Source organism: Wasmannia auropunctata, unplaced genomic scaffold (assembly GCF_000956235.1).
Source record: "Wasmannia auropunctata unplaced genomic scaffold, wasmannia.A_1.0 LD334210.1, whole genome shotgun sequence".
Taxonomy (NCBI): Eukaryota; Metazoa; Arthropoda; class Insecta; order Hymenoptera; family Formicidae; genus Wasmannia; species Wasmannia auropunctata.
Window position 1 is genome coordinate 34,481 of NW_012028680.1, and position 18,879 is coordinate 53,359.

At 35.9% G+C, this 18,879-nt stretch overlaps 1 protein-coding gene across 1 annotated transcript in view; it reads left to right on the forward strand.

Moving 5' to 3' along the window:
- Positions 1-4,021: 4,021 nt before the first annotated feature.
- The window catches only part of LOC105459081, a 23,759-nt gene continuing 8,901 nt past the window's right edge, over positions 4,022-18,879 (forward strand). Inside the window, exons 1-2 of the mRNA XM_011704775.1 lie at positions 4,022-4,078; positions 5,712-5,834. Coding sequence (XP_011703077.1) covers positions 5,732-5,834 — 103 coding nt within the window. The 5' untranslated portion in view covers positions 4,022-4,078; positions 5,712-5,731. The remainder of the gene's footprint in view (positions 4,079-5,711; positions 5,835-18,879) is intronic.

Here is an 18,879-nt window from a genome sequence, read left to right on the forward strand (position 1 = left end):
AAATTGTGTGATATGTCGCAATATTACGTCTTTTTTTGAAGAATTTAGAAAACTATTTCTTAGAATTGATACAAGGTTTATTTAACTTTTTCTCTTTTTAATAAGAGAATTATCCAATTAATATAATTTTTAATTGCTGCTTCCTAGATTTAATACCTTTCGAGATGTAGTTACCACTGAAGAGAACATAATTTCACTCTGGATACCTCCCCGTCCAATTGTCGTGCGTGTTAAAATCCTTCATCCCCACGAGTAGCTTGTATCGCCACATTGTACAGTCGTAATCCAGTTTCTAGACACATCGAGATATCCACTCCCACAATAATGCCAACATGATGGAAGTGCGCGGAGGACGAGGGGAGTCACGTAATTTGTAATCATGCGACGCATTATGATTCATCGCGATAAACCTGCGTGTGCCGGCCTCACCCAGCAACTCGTACTCGAGTATCAACACGTCTACATAATTGTGACCGATGGTCGCCCGATTTTCACAACACGCCTGCAAATCGACCAAGGCAAACAACATTGTTCGTCCAATCTGATTGTTTTGGAAACACGCGCCCGATATAAAAATATCGCTGGATTTATTCGACAAAAATCACGAAGATATTTCGTAAAGGATACATCGCAATTATACTGAATCTTGCTGGATCTTGCGATACTGATTGTGAATGTTACTGTATGTATAGATGCAACAAAGAATTTTTTAAATCCTTATTTGAATATTTTTTACACACACACACACACACACACAACATGTATAAAATATATCCATTCCATAGAACGGAATAACAAATATGTTGTACATATGACAGGAATTTCTGCTCTACTTATATAGTAAAGGAAAAGTTACTAATGATCTTTTTTTTAAAACTGTGTACATTAAAAAAAATATATACACATATATATTTATAATATACAGAGTATAACTTAAATACCAACTAATTACATAGCTTATTTCTTGTAAAAAAAACTGAGTCGAAAAGTCTTAAGTTTTTTTCTGCAGTGCTAAATAAAGCGATCACTATTGCAGTAATTACTGCTCCATTAAGTACTGTAGAGAAAAATGGTTCAGGACTTTTCGACTCAATTTTTTATAAGGAGCTAGTAGTGCTGTATGATTTGTGAATGCTATTTAAGAACTATTTTTGCCTACAATGCTTAACGAAGCAATAACTACTGCGGATAGTGATCGCTTTATTTAGCACTGTAGAAAAAAATTGTTCAGGACTTTCGACTCAGTATTTTACAAATAATAACGCTATGTAATTAGTGGTCGGTATTTAAGTTACCCGTTAAGACACCCGTTATAATATATATATCCGGTAAAATATATATTATATTAATAAGTAAATTATATTAATTATAATACGTTATTATAATTGATCATAATAATATATCAATTAATTATAATAAATTAATGTGTAATGTATTAATTATGTTAATTGATATGATAAATACTTAAAGCGCTCCAAGGATAAGAACGTACAAGAGAGCTTAAGAGAGAGCTTTCTAATTATTCTTTCAGAAACGTCTTGCCTTACATTTCTCTACCGCGAATTATCGGATATAAACATTGTGATTTCCACAAACGCTTATTCATTATTGTTTGTGCTCCATCAATCCGTTGTAAAAGTGATGAGAGAAACGAAGAGAGAAAAAGGGAATAAAGGAGGAATAATATTTCCATTTCGCTTTATTATGCCCGGAACTAGAAACCTCCTCCTTACCACGCGTTTGTTGCCGTCCTTCCACGGCATAATTATTCTTCGTTGCAGCCGCGTGCAGCTTTTTCCTCTTCTCCGAACGTTTTTGCCGCGTCTTGGCCGCGGTTTTATAATCGCCCGTTGTTTTAGGCGAATGGGAATTCCCTTATTCTCTCGTTCTCTCCCTCTCTCTCTCTCTCTCTCTCTTTCTCTCTATCACCCGCCTTTGTCCGTCCCTCTGCCACTCTTCTTTCTCCTCTACACCGCCGTCTCTCGCGGAGGCACTTTCCCGGTTAACGACGGCGGGAAGAAAAATAAGTAGTGCCACTCATTTTTAATGCAGGACATAAAGCGCCGTGCATCTTGAGAGCAAGCGTGCGCGCGAAATCCACTCGCCAAATTGAATTTTAAAGGAACGTTCGGTTTAAAAACCGATTTGCAGCCGGAATAGAAAAGCGGTACGCCTCGAAAAAATTTGAAAGTGCAAGTATGCACCGCGACGCGAGCAAGCGCGTACGGTTACGGGCGTCCTGTTATCTACTGGAGCTCGTGTTTCCGTAATGAGGACGGCTTCCGAAGTGAATTTAACAAATCCAGCGCGGATCCTTCTCGCGCTGCACACATCTGATGTATACCGCACTAACACGCTGCGACTATCTAGTTTACAGATTTTAATTAATAATCAGAATTAATATTTGTTACTTACAATAACAATTTTTTATCTTTCTTCATTGTTGAAACTTTTTCGGTATTTTTACAATTATTATAAATTTACGTGTATATTTATGTGGTATATACTGTTGATTTAAGAGAACTGTAACGAGCCGGGTAATGTCTCCGTCGGATTTTCCAGCAATGCGAGACGCCAGATGCTCCGGCTAACGGATTTCTCCCGACACGAGAGAGGGAGTTTTCATCGTTACGCTTCTCAAGTTTAACAGCTCATTCGCAATTGTTTGCTTGTCTCTCGTCACGGTAGTAAGTCGCTGAGATTTTTCGAAATGAGAGAGAAAGACGGAAAGAAAGAAGGAGAGAGGAAACAGGGGAAGGAAAGAGGAGAGAGAGAGAGAGAGGGAGGAAGAGTGGAAGGACAGGCGCGGAGTGGAGAAAAATATAGAATAACATAGGCGCGAGGGAGGGAGGACGAAGGAGAGACACTGCAAAAACTGAGCACACGGATTTTTACGAGCCACTCGCGAAACGGAAGTCGATAAAAGAAGAGCGTACTGTTCCCTCTCCTGCAGTCTGTACTGTAATTAATTATGAAACGTTCGTGGAGAAGCGGGGACAAGCAGGGCGGGTTGGCAGGAGGTACGGTTAGGCAGTACGAGCAGCGGCTATAAAAAATTCTCTATACGAGGCGCAGTCACCTCGTGGCCGCACACTCGAGTGTGCATTGCATTCGCTCGGGCGCAGCGCTGTGACAGCGGGATTTTTCCGATCGTCCTATGTGAATAAGGGGAGGATTTATAGCAGCAGTAGTTAACTGGTTATATAGCGGCGACGTTAATGCTCTTGAATATAAGCGGAACGGTAACGTTAATAATGCGGTCGATTAAACGTTTTTCAGTCGTTTATGCAAACGGCGTATGTAACGCCTGAGTAGGAAATGGCAAAACGTTAACAAACAAATGATCGTGTATCTTATTAGTTATTAATATTACCGAATCGAAATCAAATATTAAATATTTTAGGAAGCAAAATTTCAAGAAGAGGGAGAGACAGAGAGAGACAAATGAGAAATTAATTACGCGTGGAAATATTCGTGTATTTACGATCCGCGATACGATCGAGGCAATTCCGTGGGAGATGTGAGAGATTTTGACAACCGCGGAAGCTATTTTGAAAGAGCCCGGATCACACAATGCCGTATTCCCTCGCTCGGCGCCGAAATAGACGGATTTCTACAATCGCGAATGCCGAATGAAGCCTTTGACAGCGGCCATTTCTGAAAGTGCCCCGGCATCTTTGAGAATTTCGCCGTCGCCCCGTGGAGAGATGAAAGGATTCGTATTCCCGTTACGGTATTGCACGATACATCAAACGCAAAACAAATTTGTGCGCGCACGGGGGACGCATTGTGATGTCATAAGGTATCATAAGCGACGCTCGTGACCCTCTTCACCTCCGGCGCGCTCTCGTCCGTTCATCTCGCGGGATGTAATCCCGCTGGCGAAACGACGTTTCCGGGGTATACGTAGTAATGCGAAAAGACATTTCCACGGTGGCGATTCAATTCTCGACACGCCGCGCGCTGAGACAGTATATAGATGCGCTCGAAGATGAAAATATTATTTGACATCCGATATATTGCTTTGTTATAAGCGAAGAAGAAGCCTGTTTTGGAGAGAAGCGGCTGAGAATTTTTTGTAATAACTTAAATACTTATATCCGTGTAAAAACTTTTACTTACCATTAGCTTACAATTTGCCATGCATTTATGGTTTTTTTTTACAATTTTATGCGATTCATTAAAAAAATAGAAATTAGAGATATCTTATTTTGCGAAAATATTTTTTTATAATGAAATTGCACCGTTTGTAATAAAACAAATAATTAGATTTTATTACTTTTCACTTCGATAATTTTTCATTTAAATTCCGAAAAATATAAAAGTTACATTCTTATTTTTATGTGACAAGGTATATTTATCTTTTATTAATTCTACTAATATTTTTCTATATTGAAAAGTTTAATTGCAAAAGGATACAGCAATAAGACAAATTGCAATCAAATGTCCAATAGTAGTCACGTTAAATATACGGAGAGAGAGATTAATTAAACAAATTGAATATCGCAAGGGGATGGATCATATCGCAAATTGGTGAAATCAAAAAGTTGCTTTACGCTCTTTTACGCGCAATGCACGGCTGATCACGTCGTTTGATTAATCAAAAAACCCGATTCATCTCTGCGATGCAGCTTTATCGGTGCATTAACGGCGACACAATTTACGCTTTATATGCATGCGCTCGGCAATTTTACCGTATTTGTGGTGACGAAAAAACTCGCATAGTAAACAATCGATAAAATATGGCGGTGGTCATTGGTCGCCATCAAATCTCTATGCGTTTGCAAATGAACGGAATTGAGAATTGCAGAATTCGTGCAAATTCGGGCGTATTATAAAAGTTATTGAAAGCTCAAAGCTTTTATTTGTTTTAGCAGTCCTTCAATTTTCATATTTCTCCGTAACGTAATTTTCACAAAAAAAGTCGATATTGTACAAACATTTTTCCTCATTTTATTCTGTAGCTGATTTGAAAAATTATTGCACAGAGACATCTTACATAACATATACCTAATCGAACTGAGCTAACAAATTTCTGAAAAATTTTAAATTTATTTTAAATTTAAGACATCTGTTGATACTGAAACGTGTTAATTGATACTAGAACGTGTGTCTCGATGTAGCTCCTGTCATATTTTACTAATTTTATTATTGCATCAACTAACTTCTCGATGTTTCAATAAATTTCGTCCGAAACGCGAAATTCTGCAGCAAAATGAAAAAAACTCATTCTGACATCATAATTTATTTGTGCTAATTTATGACGAGTCGGTTACAAGCGGCCGTTTTATTCACGAGACTCTCCGTTCTCATTCAAACTATCCGTGCGCGCCTAATGAAATATAATTTGTCGTCGTCGGAGAGTTTCACGTCGGCCAGTTATAAATAACGGAAACGCTTTATCGCGGTGATATTAAATCATTGCGCACTCTCGCTTTTCCTCCGCCCGTCCCCTCCTCCCTCCCCCCCTCGTCTTGCGATGGGGCATTTTGCCACGCGGTAATTTGCCGTAATAACGACGAATTTCCCGAATTTTTCGGCGCCGGCGAACTGATCTCAATGGAATTCCCCCTTTTATTTCCTTCTTTTCCCACCGTAACGCCGGGTTTTAATCTTGCCCGCCGCAGCGCGGCGCGAGAAAAATGTTACGGGTGCATTCTTTATGTGCGGACTGGCGTTTTAATATGTACGACGTCGATCCTCTGTTTCAGGATCCGGCATCAAAGTGCCGATGGCCATTCTGAATTGCCTCTACGCCCGCCAATTGTGCTACGAGGATCCGTCATGCAGCGCGATTTTGGAGATTATACCGAGAGTCTGCGGTCCGGAATTAGGTGAGTCAATCTGGTCATCTTTCCTTAGCAATTTCTATTGTTCGATTAGTTATTCTGGCTATATATAAATTCGTCGATATAATATAAATTTATTATACGCTGCAACGTTTTCTAACCATGTATATTTGCCGCGATATTCAATAATGATATTTGGAATTCGAATTAACGACAGTCGAAAAGGTGATAATCAGGGTAATTGATATCTTTGTTTAACGTAATACGTCAGAGGTATAATTTAACTTTTATATACTGAATTTTAATTCGAATAAAATCGGATTATCAGTTTTACGTTCTAATTATCTGATATTTTGCATCGCGCTTTTATCGAATATTTGAAAAATATATTTTACAATTTGCAACACACGTGCTTATAAACTGTAATCACTTGTTTACATAACAAACATATCTCATTCAAACGAATCTCTAAAATTATGCGTTCTTTTTTGTAAACATTAATGCAATTTATTACAATTATCTTGATCAAAAAATTAGATTTATTTTTGTAAAGATATTCTTTTTCAAAATCAATTGGTATTATACACAATATAACACTTTACAATATATTAATATAACATTAAATTATACAGTACAAAAGCTTGAACGCGTGATTGCAAATATATGTAAATTATATAATATTTTCTGACGCTGCGTATTATTTACTCGACAATTGAAGATAATCACGGAACGAAAGCGTTAACACGATCGATGTCTTATATACTTTCGCGTGTCTTACTTTTATTTTTTTATATCACGCGATATATTACTCACGCGGATTATATTAGCAATAATTCACGCCCAACGTGAATCGATAACTCGAAAATCCTGCGCAAATATAAAAGTCGCGATCGGATGCAATCCAGTCGTTCGGCAAAATAAAAACCGCGCGATAGCGTTCGCTCTGCGTATCGGCATTGTCCCCTTCCATTTTTATTTATATAATCCATTATTCATGCTTCGTACAAACATGGTGTCGATTCTTACTTATATAGAGAAATGAGATATAGTTCGGCATAATATGTCGTTACGGTTTACAGGAAAAAGATTTTTCCTGGAGAGAGAGAGACAGAGAGAGAGAGAGAGAGAGAGAGAGAGAGCCCTTAGTTTTTTAGGTCGCGCGCGCGCGCTCGATGCTTAGTCTCCGTGCGATATATTATTCATACATCCCACCTTGTAATAATCATGGGGCCTTAATGGGTCGCACATGATTCGTAAAATCTCATATTAGTCCATGTAAAATAAAAGACGGCCCGCGAGAGCGACAGCGCAGCGTCACATTTGAAATTTCGCGTACGTGGCGGCGCCGTACCGCATTTCCATAAAATTTGCATGCGGATTCCGAAATCCCGAGGAATTTCTTATGGAAACGATGATGACATTAATGTCTGAATTTTGAATCCCGTGTGAAAGTACCACACACGGAGAACTCCTGGAAGTGTCTCGCTCTGGCAATTTTTATAGATGAACATTAATTCGTAGAAATTAATTTTGAATTCGCCGTTTTCCTGCGGGGCATTTTACGGTGTGTACTTCGTATATATAATATTTATAGAGTAAATCTCTCTGTTGAGCCTATTGATATATGAGGACATTTATCAAGATGTCATCTCTCCGTAATGTTTAGGGCTCTGTTCATATGTGCCTCTGGACCTTGATAATCCTATAATATCTTTTATATAATTTCCTCTTCGAGAATCCTCTATTTTCAAACTTGTTGAATTTTTTCTATCGAATTCACAGAGTGCCGTACTTTTTTCTTTATGGAAATTATTATGAATCATAATGGATATACCGCGAGCGGTAGTCTCTCGTATCGGACGTTGATAAATAAAAGGTATCGCTCGTCGCGCCGTTCTTGAAACAGAAGTAAAAGCCTCCAGTAGGTTTTCCGAAGCTAAAAGCTTTCCGAAAGCAGTGCCATTTGTTTTACTTTCGCCCGGGCGATTACATGATAGATTATTCACGTAACTCCTCGGTATCAGAAAGGAGCGCGGAAGCCGCGGCATAAATCACAATGGACGGTGTCTTTGTTTTAAAAAGCCGCGTGCGCGCACTCCCACTATGTCGAACGAAATAAAATATATAAGAGGGCGTTCGTGCGCCCTCTCAATCTCGCCCGGAGGCGGACTGCTTTTTAATGCAACACACGCCATTTTGCATTTTGCACGTCGAGACGTTTGTGAGAGCTTCGAGAGCACATTTCTTGCGACACGGCAGCGCGGCATTCCGTTTGCGATTAAGAGATAGACGGAAGAAAGTGACGACGAAGTCTTTGTGAGTGTAGCATTATTATTTACACGTAAATGCGCGTTTTTATCTGACGGTAATGACCTGAGAAGTTGAATCTACTTTTTAAAGAAGGCTTCTTAAAATAATCTTTAAAGTATTTGAGAACGTAGTAATTCGTTTTTCTAATTTTATATCAGACTTCAGTTGTATTCAATTAAATAAAAAATAAGTTTGATACTGTTATTTCCACAAACTTCCTCTGTCCTTCAAAATTCACAATTAAGGTTATAGACTAATAACTCTTAACGTCAATTTTACTTGTGTATATCTCAAGATTTTCCTTTTACTTAAAAAAGTTTCTTTATATCCGTTTCTTTTATAGAGGATGCATTTTTTTTTAATTTTACTTTAAATTTATTATTTGATCTTATTAATTTTATCAATTTAATTAAATGTATTTTTTTGAAAATGAGAGATTCACGATAAGTAAAATTGCAAAAATAATTTTAAGAATTTTTGCGTTTTTATGATAATACATATGTATTCTCTCGCTGTCAACTTGACAATTAGAGGTAGGCGTCTAGCGTGGCAATAAGATTTAGCGGTGTCGAGGATAATTTACAGTTTGCACTGCGATCGCTCGTAACGCGATTTCCATTCGGATGCGACGAGGGAAAAAGATGCGACGATGAGGGCGGTGGAGGAATAACGAGGGAGGGAAAAACGAGGTTGTCGACCGTCTCCTCTCGAGCTGTCCTCCTTTTCTCTCTCTCGTTACGATTGGAGGCGGCAAGGTGGAGAACTCAACTCCATACCTTTCGATTTCGTCATTGAATTAATCACTCCCACGAGGACAATTATTCCAGGAAAGCTTAAATAAGTCGGTCCCCCCGTCGAGGTTTAAAAATGCTTCTCGGCGCGACGATCGAGCGCAACAATTGTTCCAATTTAATAATTACTCCTTCGTTTTTTTTTATATATTTATTACGCACTAACGAGGAAAATAAAAAGCGAGAGGTGGAAATGTTTATTATTTATTGTCTCGGGCAAGAGATTTCCACGATGGACATTTCGTGCGATTAAACGTGCAACAGCGTCAACGTGAAATGCAACGAGTTACGCATTTCTTCGATAATTATAATGTAATATAATTATATGCATGCGTAATTATATTACATGCGCGAATAAGTTAAACAAAAATAAATAACTAAATGTTAATCCGACCATAAATTAATAAATTTTAATTTCCTGCAGTATTCTGCTTGTTACAGAATAGAATTTAAAAAATATATTTCTAACAAGTAGGTTTATAAGTTTTTGTATTATTTACGTTTTAAATAATAGGAGAAACGATTCTAAAATTACTGCTTATATTTATAAATCAACGTGCTGAATTCTCTCATCAATAACTATTCTAGCGCGCGGATTGATTTAAGATGTATGACGTAACGAAGTAACATTTTTAACTTCGTTAAATATTTCAAAAAATAATAAATTTAACCTCGTTTTGTCCCCCAAATAACATTGATACAAAAAATTCATCCTTTTTTTGTTAATGAAAATTGACTCTAACTGTCGTGACGAAATAAGAACAGTGAATTATATTGACCCAAATTGAATTTGTAGATTTGAACTTGGAATAGTTTTTAGATTTAAGAATAAAACATACAACTTAATTAGGATATCTTTATCCAGGCCTTAAACTTGAGAGTGAATATTATTAATTAATATTAATATTATATTAATTTGAATTTGTATTAGCAATATCTAGAGGCTTGGTCTGATTTAAATGGAATTTCCCTCAAGAGAATTATAACTAATTAATGTGTTGGAGAGTTCTTATTTAAAGATTTGTAAATTTTGCAAATAACCGAGTCTTATGGCATTTACATTTTAAATACTCATAATCTTACCTTATTTCGCACGAAAATAATAATTATTATTATTAAATGTTAAAACTGAATTATTCTTTGATTATAAGAATGTTATTGATAATGTTACATAGAAATTAATTGCAATCAACAGCAAGATGCACACTAGTCCGTGCGACCAAAATTTCAACTAATTTCTCTTACTAATGACGAAAGTCATTTATACGCGAATTGCAGCGAATTGATGTGATAGCACGACTATTCGATTGCACAGAGATATCCGCGCGTGCAAGGGATCTTCATTTAGTGAATAACGCGATAATCTTGTGCTAGCAAAATCATATTTAGTTTACTGGATGTATCATGTATTTCCTATTTTACCAGTCAATGTTATATATATATATACACATCTGCAATTGACGGCCATGGCGTGGATAATATATGTATATCATTACTTGTTAAACGTAATCTGTTGTCACGTTAATCTAATATAAGATTACAGAAAAAGAAGAGGATGAGGATTAATCTAAGATTACAGCATTATTTTTTTTCTCATCAAAGAAACTGCGTATGTATGTATATAGGTACTCATCAAATTAGAGCAAAATCAGAGTATGATATTGTTTCTGTGACAGTACTAGCTGTTAGATAGACAGTTCGTGTATTCAGAATAAAGCATGATCAGATTTCCGATATGCTATAATTATAATATTATTATCATATTTCTCGCAGCCGATGCGCGTAAATTAATAGTCTACATGCATACGAAACTACAACGTGTCTTTCGTATTGTTATTGATTAAATTAAATATTTATCACGTCAAACTGCAATGTTAAATATGACTTTTACGGAAGCTCAATAAACAGATTTAGTCTAATTATATTAACAGAGATTAGAAAAAAATGTTTTTAAAAGTTATCCATTTACGAAACGGCATAATCGAAGATTTACTTGCGTGTTTTTATTAAGATATTTTGATATCTCCTATATATTTTTATTGCACATTTTTGTTAACCTTGAAATTAAAAAACTTACTCTTAAACAAATAGATTAAGAATTAGATCAAATAAAACTCTTAACAATTTTAAGCTTTATTAAAATGTCAAACGCTAAGAATAGAAAGTATTAATATCTCATATAATTTTTTTCTCAATAATGTTCTTCAAAACACTATTCGTTCTTCTGGCTTTCCTCGCTCTGCGCCGAATTTCATTTTTCCTTCAAATTTCTCCAATTGCATTGTAACTTCTTTATTTCGGGAGGGAAAAATATCTCTATCTAGCAGTACATCGCGGCTCGAACAAATCTCGCGAGAAACGAAATAAGGGTCGGTCCGCGAGAGGCTCATCTTACAAAGTAGTGGGTTGTGAAATGAGGGTTTGTAAACGGGATAACATTACCGGGACGGCCGCGGCCCTGCTGCGCTGCGGCTCCGTAGGACGATAATAACCTGCGTGGGAACGCGGCGTTGTACATCGACAACTTCCGGCTGACCTGTTTCTAACCCCTTCCGCCGCCGAAATTTCAGCTTGGACGGGCCATGCCGGAAGCTCCGCCGAGATCGATATCTCGATATGCGCGTTCCGCGGAGGTGGGGGGGGGGGGCCCGCACTATTAACGGCCGGCCGATCCGCGAGCCTAGCAAATATTCGCGGGCGCATTAATTCCGCGTCCTAGCGTTTCGTCCTTCCAAGATTTTCGTAGAGTCGAAATTTACCGGTGAAGCTAATAGTTTGTAAGATAATTAATCTTTACTTCCCTTCGTCATTTTTTTTTCCTTACCCGCGATCGTGCGGGGGTCATTCGTGTTTTACGTTTTTTATTAAAAGGTTACACCGTAAATGAGATGGTTTTTAACTGCAATTTTACTTAGTTTCAACCTTTTAGTGTACACGATTAAAAAAGCGAAACGGCAATAACAATCGTTGAAACTATATAATTTTGGCAAGTAGTATGGCGAATATGGGACATGCGAGTAACCTCACGAGGAGGAGTGAGGGTTAATATTCAAATTGTGGAAGAGATAATATCTAATCAAATATTCGCAAATCAATTTATCGATTAATTCGGCCAGATTGATAGCATTAACGTGATTTGAGTTGGCGAATACTTCGCGATAATCGATAAGACATGTGTCACGTTGGATAGATGAGCGAACGGAGACGAACGATAAATATGTCCGATAAACGCGAAAAGGGACAGAAATAGGATGGCAATGTATTAAATTAAACGAGAAAGTGTGACTACCAAACGAGGAGTACGTCGATGCTTGTCATTGTCCCCGGGACGATCATTTGCGTCGATAGAGCGTAGACGGGAAAGGGACGTATCCGGCATAGTCGATAACATTCATCTTGTGGGTCACTGAAGTGCGAAATAAGGGTCGTGGATTACGTTACAACGCCATTCACGGTCACTCGGGCGACATTAACGATCTGCACGGAAACACGGATTACATTAGCCTATACGATTCGTATTTCCATAGTCTCGGGCCGAGTAAACTCGCATAACGAGTGGTAAATTTAAGTATAATGCCTCCCTGCCTCCATCGAGGCATTATTCGTATACGGCTTGAGGACACTTTAATAAGCAAACTTTTATCTTCTTACAAGAATATATGCTACAAAAATATATGCTACGATTGTGTTGGCATCAAGTTAGATAATGTGCAAAATATAACCGTTAACGAAAAAAGAATTTATTAATTATGAAAATATTATTATTTAAAATTATTAGGATTGAGATTTGAGGTAACTGTAGACAGAAAACAGTACAAATAATTGCAAACATAGTTTTTCAAATATGGCATGTGTAAAGTATTAGAAATTTTATTAACAATGTGAGAGAATACATCGCAGAATAGGACACAAAAATTAATTACACTCCTTTTTCTCATTTTTTTATATTATTAGATTTTATTACGTAATTTAATTAAATGTTATATGTATATATGTATATATTTAATTACATCCGTTTTTACATAATATTAAATTACGGTCTCTGTAACTAGGCCAGTAAACATAATTACCTGGTAATTTTGAAGATATCACGCATTTAAATTAAAGTTCATCATCGCGAACATATTCAAACTAAATTATAGTCGCAGAAGGTAATAATTTTGACAATTAAAAAATTAAGGTAATATAAAATAATGGTTAACCAATTAAAACTGCAGTTACAATATACGTATACCGACGAATATAGTACGGTTCAACAAATGCAGTACTATGATTTTTTTTTTTATTAATGTTTGCTGAACAATACATAGTTTGTAAGTCATATATTGCGCTCGTCCATCATGAAAAGCCGGCAGTATCACTCAAAACTCAGAGTTTAAAAAAAATCTGTTTTCATGTTTCCTAATAGCCAATAAAAGTACAAAAAAAAAGACCGTACATGGGATTCCGCGAACATGTGAAAAAAAAGCTGGCGTGGCCTAAAAACCGGTTCGAAATGACGGGCAATGCCCTTTTTTTGGCCAGTGCGGCATGTTTCGCCCGGCATGATGAACAGATTGCAACGATGGTGCATGTAACGCATCCCCGGTCGCGCGTCCGCACTAATCCTGCGGGATGCACTTCGAAAGTTTTAAATTCTAAGTGGGACTGGAGAATTCGCGGATGTGTGTTTCACAAAAGTTGTTTACGACTTTGTGTGACGAAGTCCCGGTAACTTATTTACGATACAATCGGGACTCGATGTGAAAACGATGTAGCAATAATCCAATATCGCCGATAATCGCGCCAACGTATCTCTATCCTTAAAAAATGCATACGTTTCCCTAATCATACATTTTAATTTAAAATTTTTTTAAATTTTTGAGTTGCCGAACCTTCCCTATAAATCAATTTTCGGTTTATTGAACTTTTATACAAGTTATTTAACAAACTTTTTTTTATGATGCGTGTTACCTAAATTTCGTTCAGTTAATAATAATATAAAGTATAATGATAATATGTTACTGAAAAGAGATGAACGTATATATACATAAACTATCTTTAGAAATTGGTTTCGTAAAATCTATCAATAAAATATTCGTGCCATATTAGAATATGGACTGAGTGAGCTGTCCAGGACGGTAAATTTTTATGGGCGGCAAATTTTAGAAAGAACTTTTTTTAGTTGAACTGAACTTTTTGTTCCTTGTGTCGAATCCGAGTTTATCATGATCTTAAATTACAATATTCGATTTTATAGATTAAAATGTAGAGAAAAAGTATTTTGGCTTATATCCTTCGATTTTTGTACTTATTTATGGTTGCTTTTTGTTATTTTCGTAATTTAATGCAATAAATAAAGGATTCCTCAAAGCAAAATCGAAAAAATAAATTTTTAAATTGATTTAAAATAATTCCGAAAAAAAAAATTATCCAGGCGACGTCACATTCTATAAAATGGCGTTATAAATATTTTAGTCCACGAATGCCAACTGCAGGTTAATACGGCAATGTAAATTGTTTAATATTGATTGATTATAACATTTCCATTGAAAAATTGATCTTATTAATATACTGTCAGATCTTATAAGCTATATTATTAGCATAGTTAATGCACAATCTTTTTTATATGTCTAATGCACTAATGAACTTTTTTCTTTCTTAAAATTATTTATTAAACTTTAAATACGTTATATAAAATATTCGTTTAATTTTTTAATTATAATTTAGCTAATAGATTTGGATTAACTTAATGCAGCAGAGTCAGAGTGGAATTTATATTTCATTATAATTCTTTACTAACATAAGGACTAGGAAGGTTCTGATTTTTATACAGGGCGTCTCAAATTTTTATTTGACATATATAAATTAGACGTTTCCATTTATAAATAGACTCCACATGTATCCCGCGGCCGAGCGAAAAAAAAAACTTACAGTCTTTTATAATAGTCCGCTCGTCGGAAAAATCTTTTGCAATGTCACACGAATAAATCCAAAAGGAACTCCGGGGGAATGGACGACATCTCGGCTCGTGCAGGGCGGTATGGGTGTGCAAAAGGGGCTTTGCTGGTAGAATGTGTACACATTGACGCTTCCACAGAGCCGGAAATCCCGGGGCCGACTACCATCCATTCCACCGATTCTGCCAAGGCAGCTGGTTAGCCGCCGCGGGCTGTCAAGCGCACAACCCGGAGCGGAGTCCAAAGGCGCGTTTGGACCACTCAGGAGATTTCGGTCCGACTCCAAAGTGCAGGGTTGTATCGCTCTTCTTGAACCGCATGCTCGTCGTTGCAAGTGCAGCAAGACGCACAACACCAGCGCCAATGCCGACCGGGAGTCACTGCCGCTGACTTGCGGTCCGACCGCGCGGCCAATCACATCTTGCCATGAAATTTTGCCACTTCGCGAAACGGATGAAAGATTCGCAGAAAAGCGACAACGCGAGATATTCGTGAGGAGTTTATTAGGAAATTTGGAAATTTTTGCGTCAACAGAATATAATAATAGTTATTGAATGACAATAATAATTATTGAATAATTATTATATCTGCGTTGAGATTTGCGTTATAAAATACGTACATATAGTATTCGTTAATGTAAAATTATATTTTAAATATTATATAGACATATCAGTGATATTAATATAACATTGCAAAGTGATATTATTATGGTAAAATGATATTGAGAATTTTGAGAAAATTACTCATGAAATATGGATATAGATGTATATATTATTTATAAATATTTATTAGACAACAAGGAGAGAAATTTAAATATTCTATAAAATATAAACCTTTTGTTATATATAATCTTTACAATGAAGTAAGTCTTACTTTTATTTATTTTATATTATATAACAATAAAAGAATTGCATAAATCTATAATATGAAGTATTTATCTTTTAATTATCTTATGGATATGGCGCGATATATAGAACTCGATTATAAATAAATATTACTCGTTTTATCGTAAAAACGACAAGACACAGTTTCCTCGATCTGATTTAAATTCCTCAAGATAAAAATAATTTCCTCGATCAGATTTAAACAAGATATATAAATTCTTTGAAAATTTCTCTACATTTTAAATTCGAACTTGCGAGAGCAATGACGAAATACAGAACGCCGTCTCTGATATAACAAGCTAAAATTGTAAATACTGTCTGAATTTGTAAATAAACTGATTTTTTAAACATAAGATACCATCTTTATATTCGAAATACAAATAATATTCAATTTTTGTATTTCGATTTACTGTATAAAGTTGGCTATTTTAAAGTCATAAATTATATCTTTAATCATAATCAACTATTTAAAAATTTATAAAGCTTAATTTATATTTAAGTAAAAAGAAGAACGAACTGAAACAATTAATTGAGTTAAGATTTAAAAGAATTTGAAACTTTTTAGGAAGAAATTTAAGTTTAATATAAATTAATTTTTTTAAACAATTTGATCAGAAATCCTGTATTATTTATATGTTTTTTTATTCTTTGACATTTATTTATGTAGTGTCAGTGGATTTGTTCTTGCGGGGAGAATCGGGAATTGAGAGGGGCTGATTAAATGGCACAGATTAACTATATTGACACTATATTATATAGTTTACAACACTGGATCACACACGGCAGAAACAAACTGGACCGTGTAGGAGAAACGACAAAAAAAAGGGACAGAAGTCGGACGAGACGGAAATCTTGCTTCTGGCCTCGCGCTGCTCCACGACGCGGACGGAAATCTTCGGCGGAGTCGAGTTGTGCTCCGAGCGCGACGGATATCTTGCCGCGGAAACGGAATGCAGCGACAAGGATCGCGATCGCGAACGTGAGAAGGCGCGATGGACGTTTTACTATACCGACTTGGATTGGAGAGCCTCCGAGAATCGAAACACGCGAACAAGTTATGTCGCAGGCACGTATATAATGCTTGACGGAAAGCATCAGCGAATAAAGTGATGTGTCTCAATGACCGACGTACAACGACTGACTTTCGCGTTGCGAGGATGAGGCATCGAACGGCCGGAAATCGGTATGCGCGAGCACCGAATTCGCGGTTGTGCGCCGATTCTCGACGCGCAGTTCGACACACGTGGATTCCGCGTGATTGACGCGTGACCGGCTTGTTATGCTACTTGGAGATTCTCCAAATCGGCTGAAACTTCAATATAACGTATTTGTCAGGTAAATTTATTTGAAAATACGAATTCGGAACAATTTATTTTTGCAATAAATGATACTAATATAAAATCTAATTAAGAAGAGGATTTATTTTATTTTTAATTATTTTTATTAAATTTTATTAATTTCATTGTGATACCTATAAATTATCTTGTAAAATCTTTTATTTAAACTTTTGCATAAATGATATTGATTTCAAATGCTCCGTACGTTTTCCTTTTTTTTAGTCGACACACGATCTTTATGAAGCTTCTGTTCGATCTGTATTTCACTCGAAAGGTTCAGCGCCCGAACCTATGCAAATCCTATTTTTCAGTTTTAAAATACCAACCAGGATTGTATTAATAAATATACAAGTAACATGCCATGCACGGCGTCGCTTAATATTTCCTTCTCACTTATTTACAAACGGAACAGAAAGAACGCTTGTTGCATCGTTACCATGGACCGGCGAGTAGTTATTGCAGAATATATTCAACGCAGCGGTGATATTTCAGACCGCTGCGGAGGCAATATGGCGGCCTGCATAAGCGCCGAATCATAAATAAAACCACTCACATTGCCTTGCGTCCGCTGAGAATATCGAGAAAGGTTATATTACGGAAAAATGTTTTCGGGATTGCTTTGTTAGAAATAATGCAAGCTGCTTCTTTGCTTCTTAATAAAGCAAATAATCGATAACTAGAAACTCAGCTTATAGTAGTACCGATCGTGTTCTCATGAATTTACCAGATTTTAGATTTAATTGCTGTATATGAATTATTCATCCGCTCGATCTATCTTGAGCCAGTAATTGACGAAAATAACGGATGGTGACTTGTTAAAGAAATAATTAATCAGTGTCTTCTTTTAATTATTAATTATCCATTTACAATTTCTTGTTTATAAATAACGCTCTGTTCTATTTCGCATCTTTTTACAACTTATATTTGTGCGAATTACAAAAGAATAGAACAGGTGAATGGAGTATGACAGAATAATATAGGTATAAATCTTGCTGCAAATTCTAAATATAATTGTCTATCTCTAGTAGTCTACCCAAATATATTAATATACATTTGCAACATTGCAAATTTCCGCAGTTTGAAAGCACTTTGCCACACACACACATATTTTTAACGATGCTCTCGTTAATATACAGTCGAACCTTGGTAACCTTTACAACTCGAAAACCTCTATAAAACGAAAATTTTGTTTATTCCCTTCCGCTTCACTGCGAAAAACCTCTATAAATCGAAATAAAACCTATCTTAATTCGAATTATTTGTCAGATATTATATGTATTGTTTTATTTCTGCAACTCGAATTTAAAGTAGCCAGACTTCTACAAGTCAAAGTTCACCTCTATTGTCGCTGTCTCTATAATTCGAAGTTGTAGCTATGTGTAACCATGAGTAATAGCCTGGTATTTTGTTTTATGATTACATTTATTATATGTATGCAATAAATAATTCACTGTTAAATTTTGATTTTTTTCCTTTAAAAGCCATTATAATAGGAAAAATATAAATAACTCTCGTACAAAGCCTCCATAATTCGAAATTTTACATTTTAACTCTCTTTTACTCGAACTTCGATCAGTCGAAAACTCAATAACTCGAAGGGTTTTTCTTTATCCTCGAGATTCGAGTTATCAAGATTCAATTGTATTTATCATTGTTGTTTTGAGTATGGAATTTTACGGAATTTTCGACAATTTTTTTTATTTCATTTATTATTATACATATTTTATTCAATAAAACGCACCTGCGATATTAGATTATCCAATATTTTATTGTTATTTGATTTCTGATGACTTAAACATCGTGTACATATATATATATATATATATATA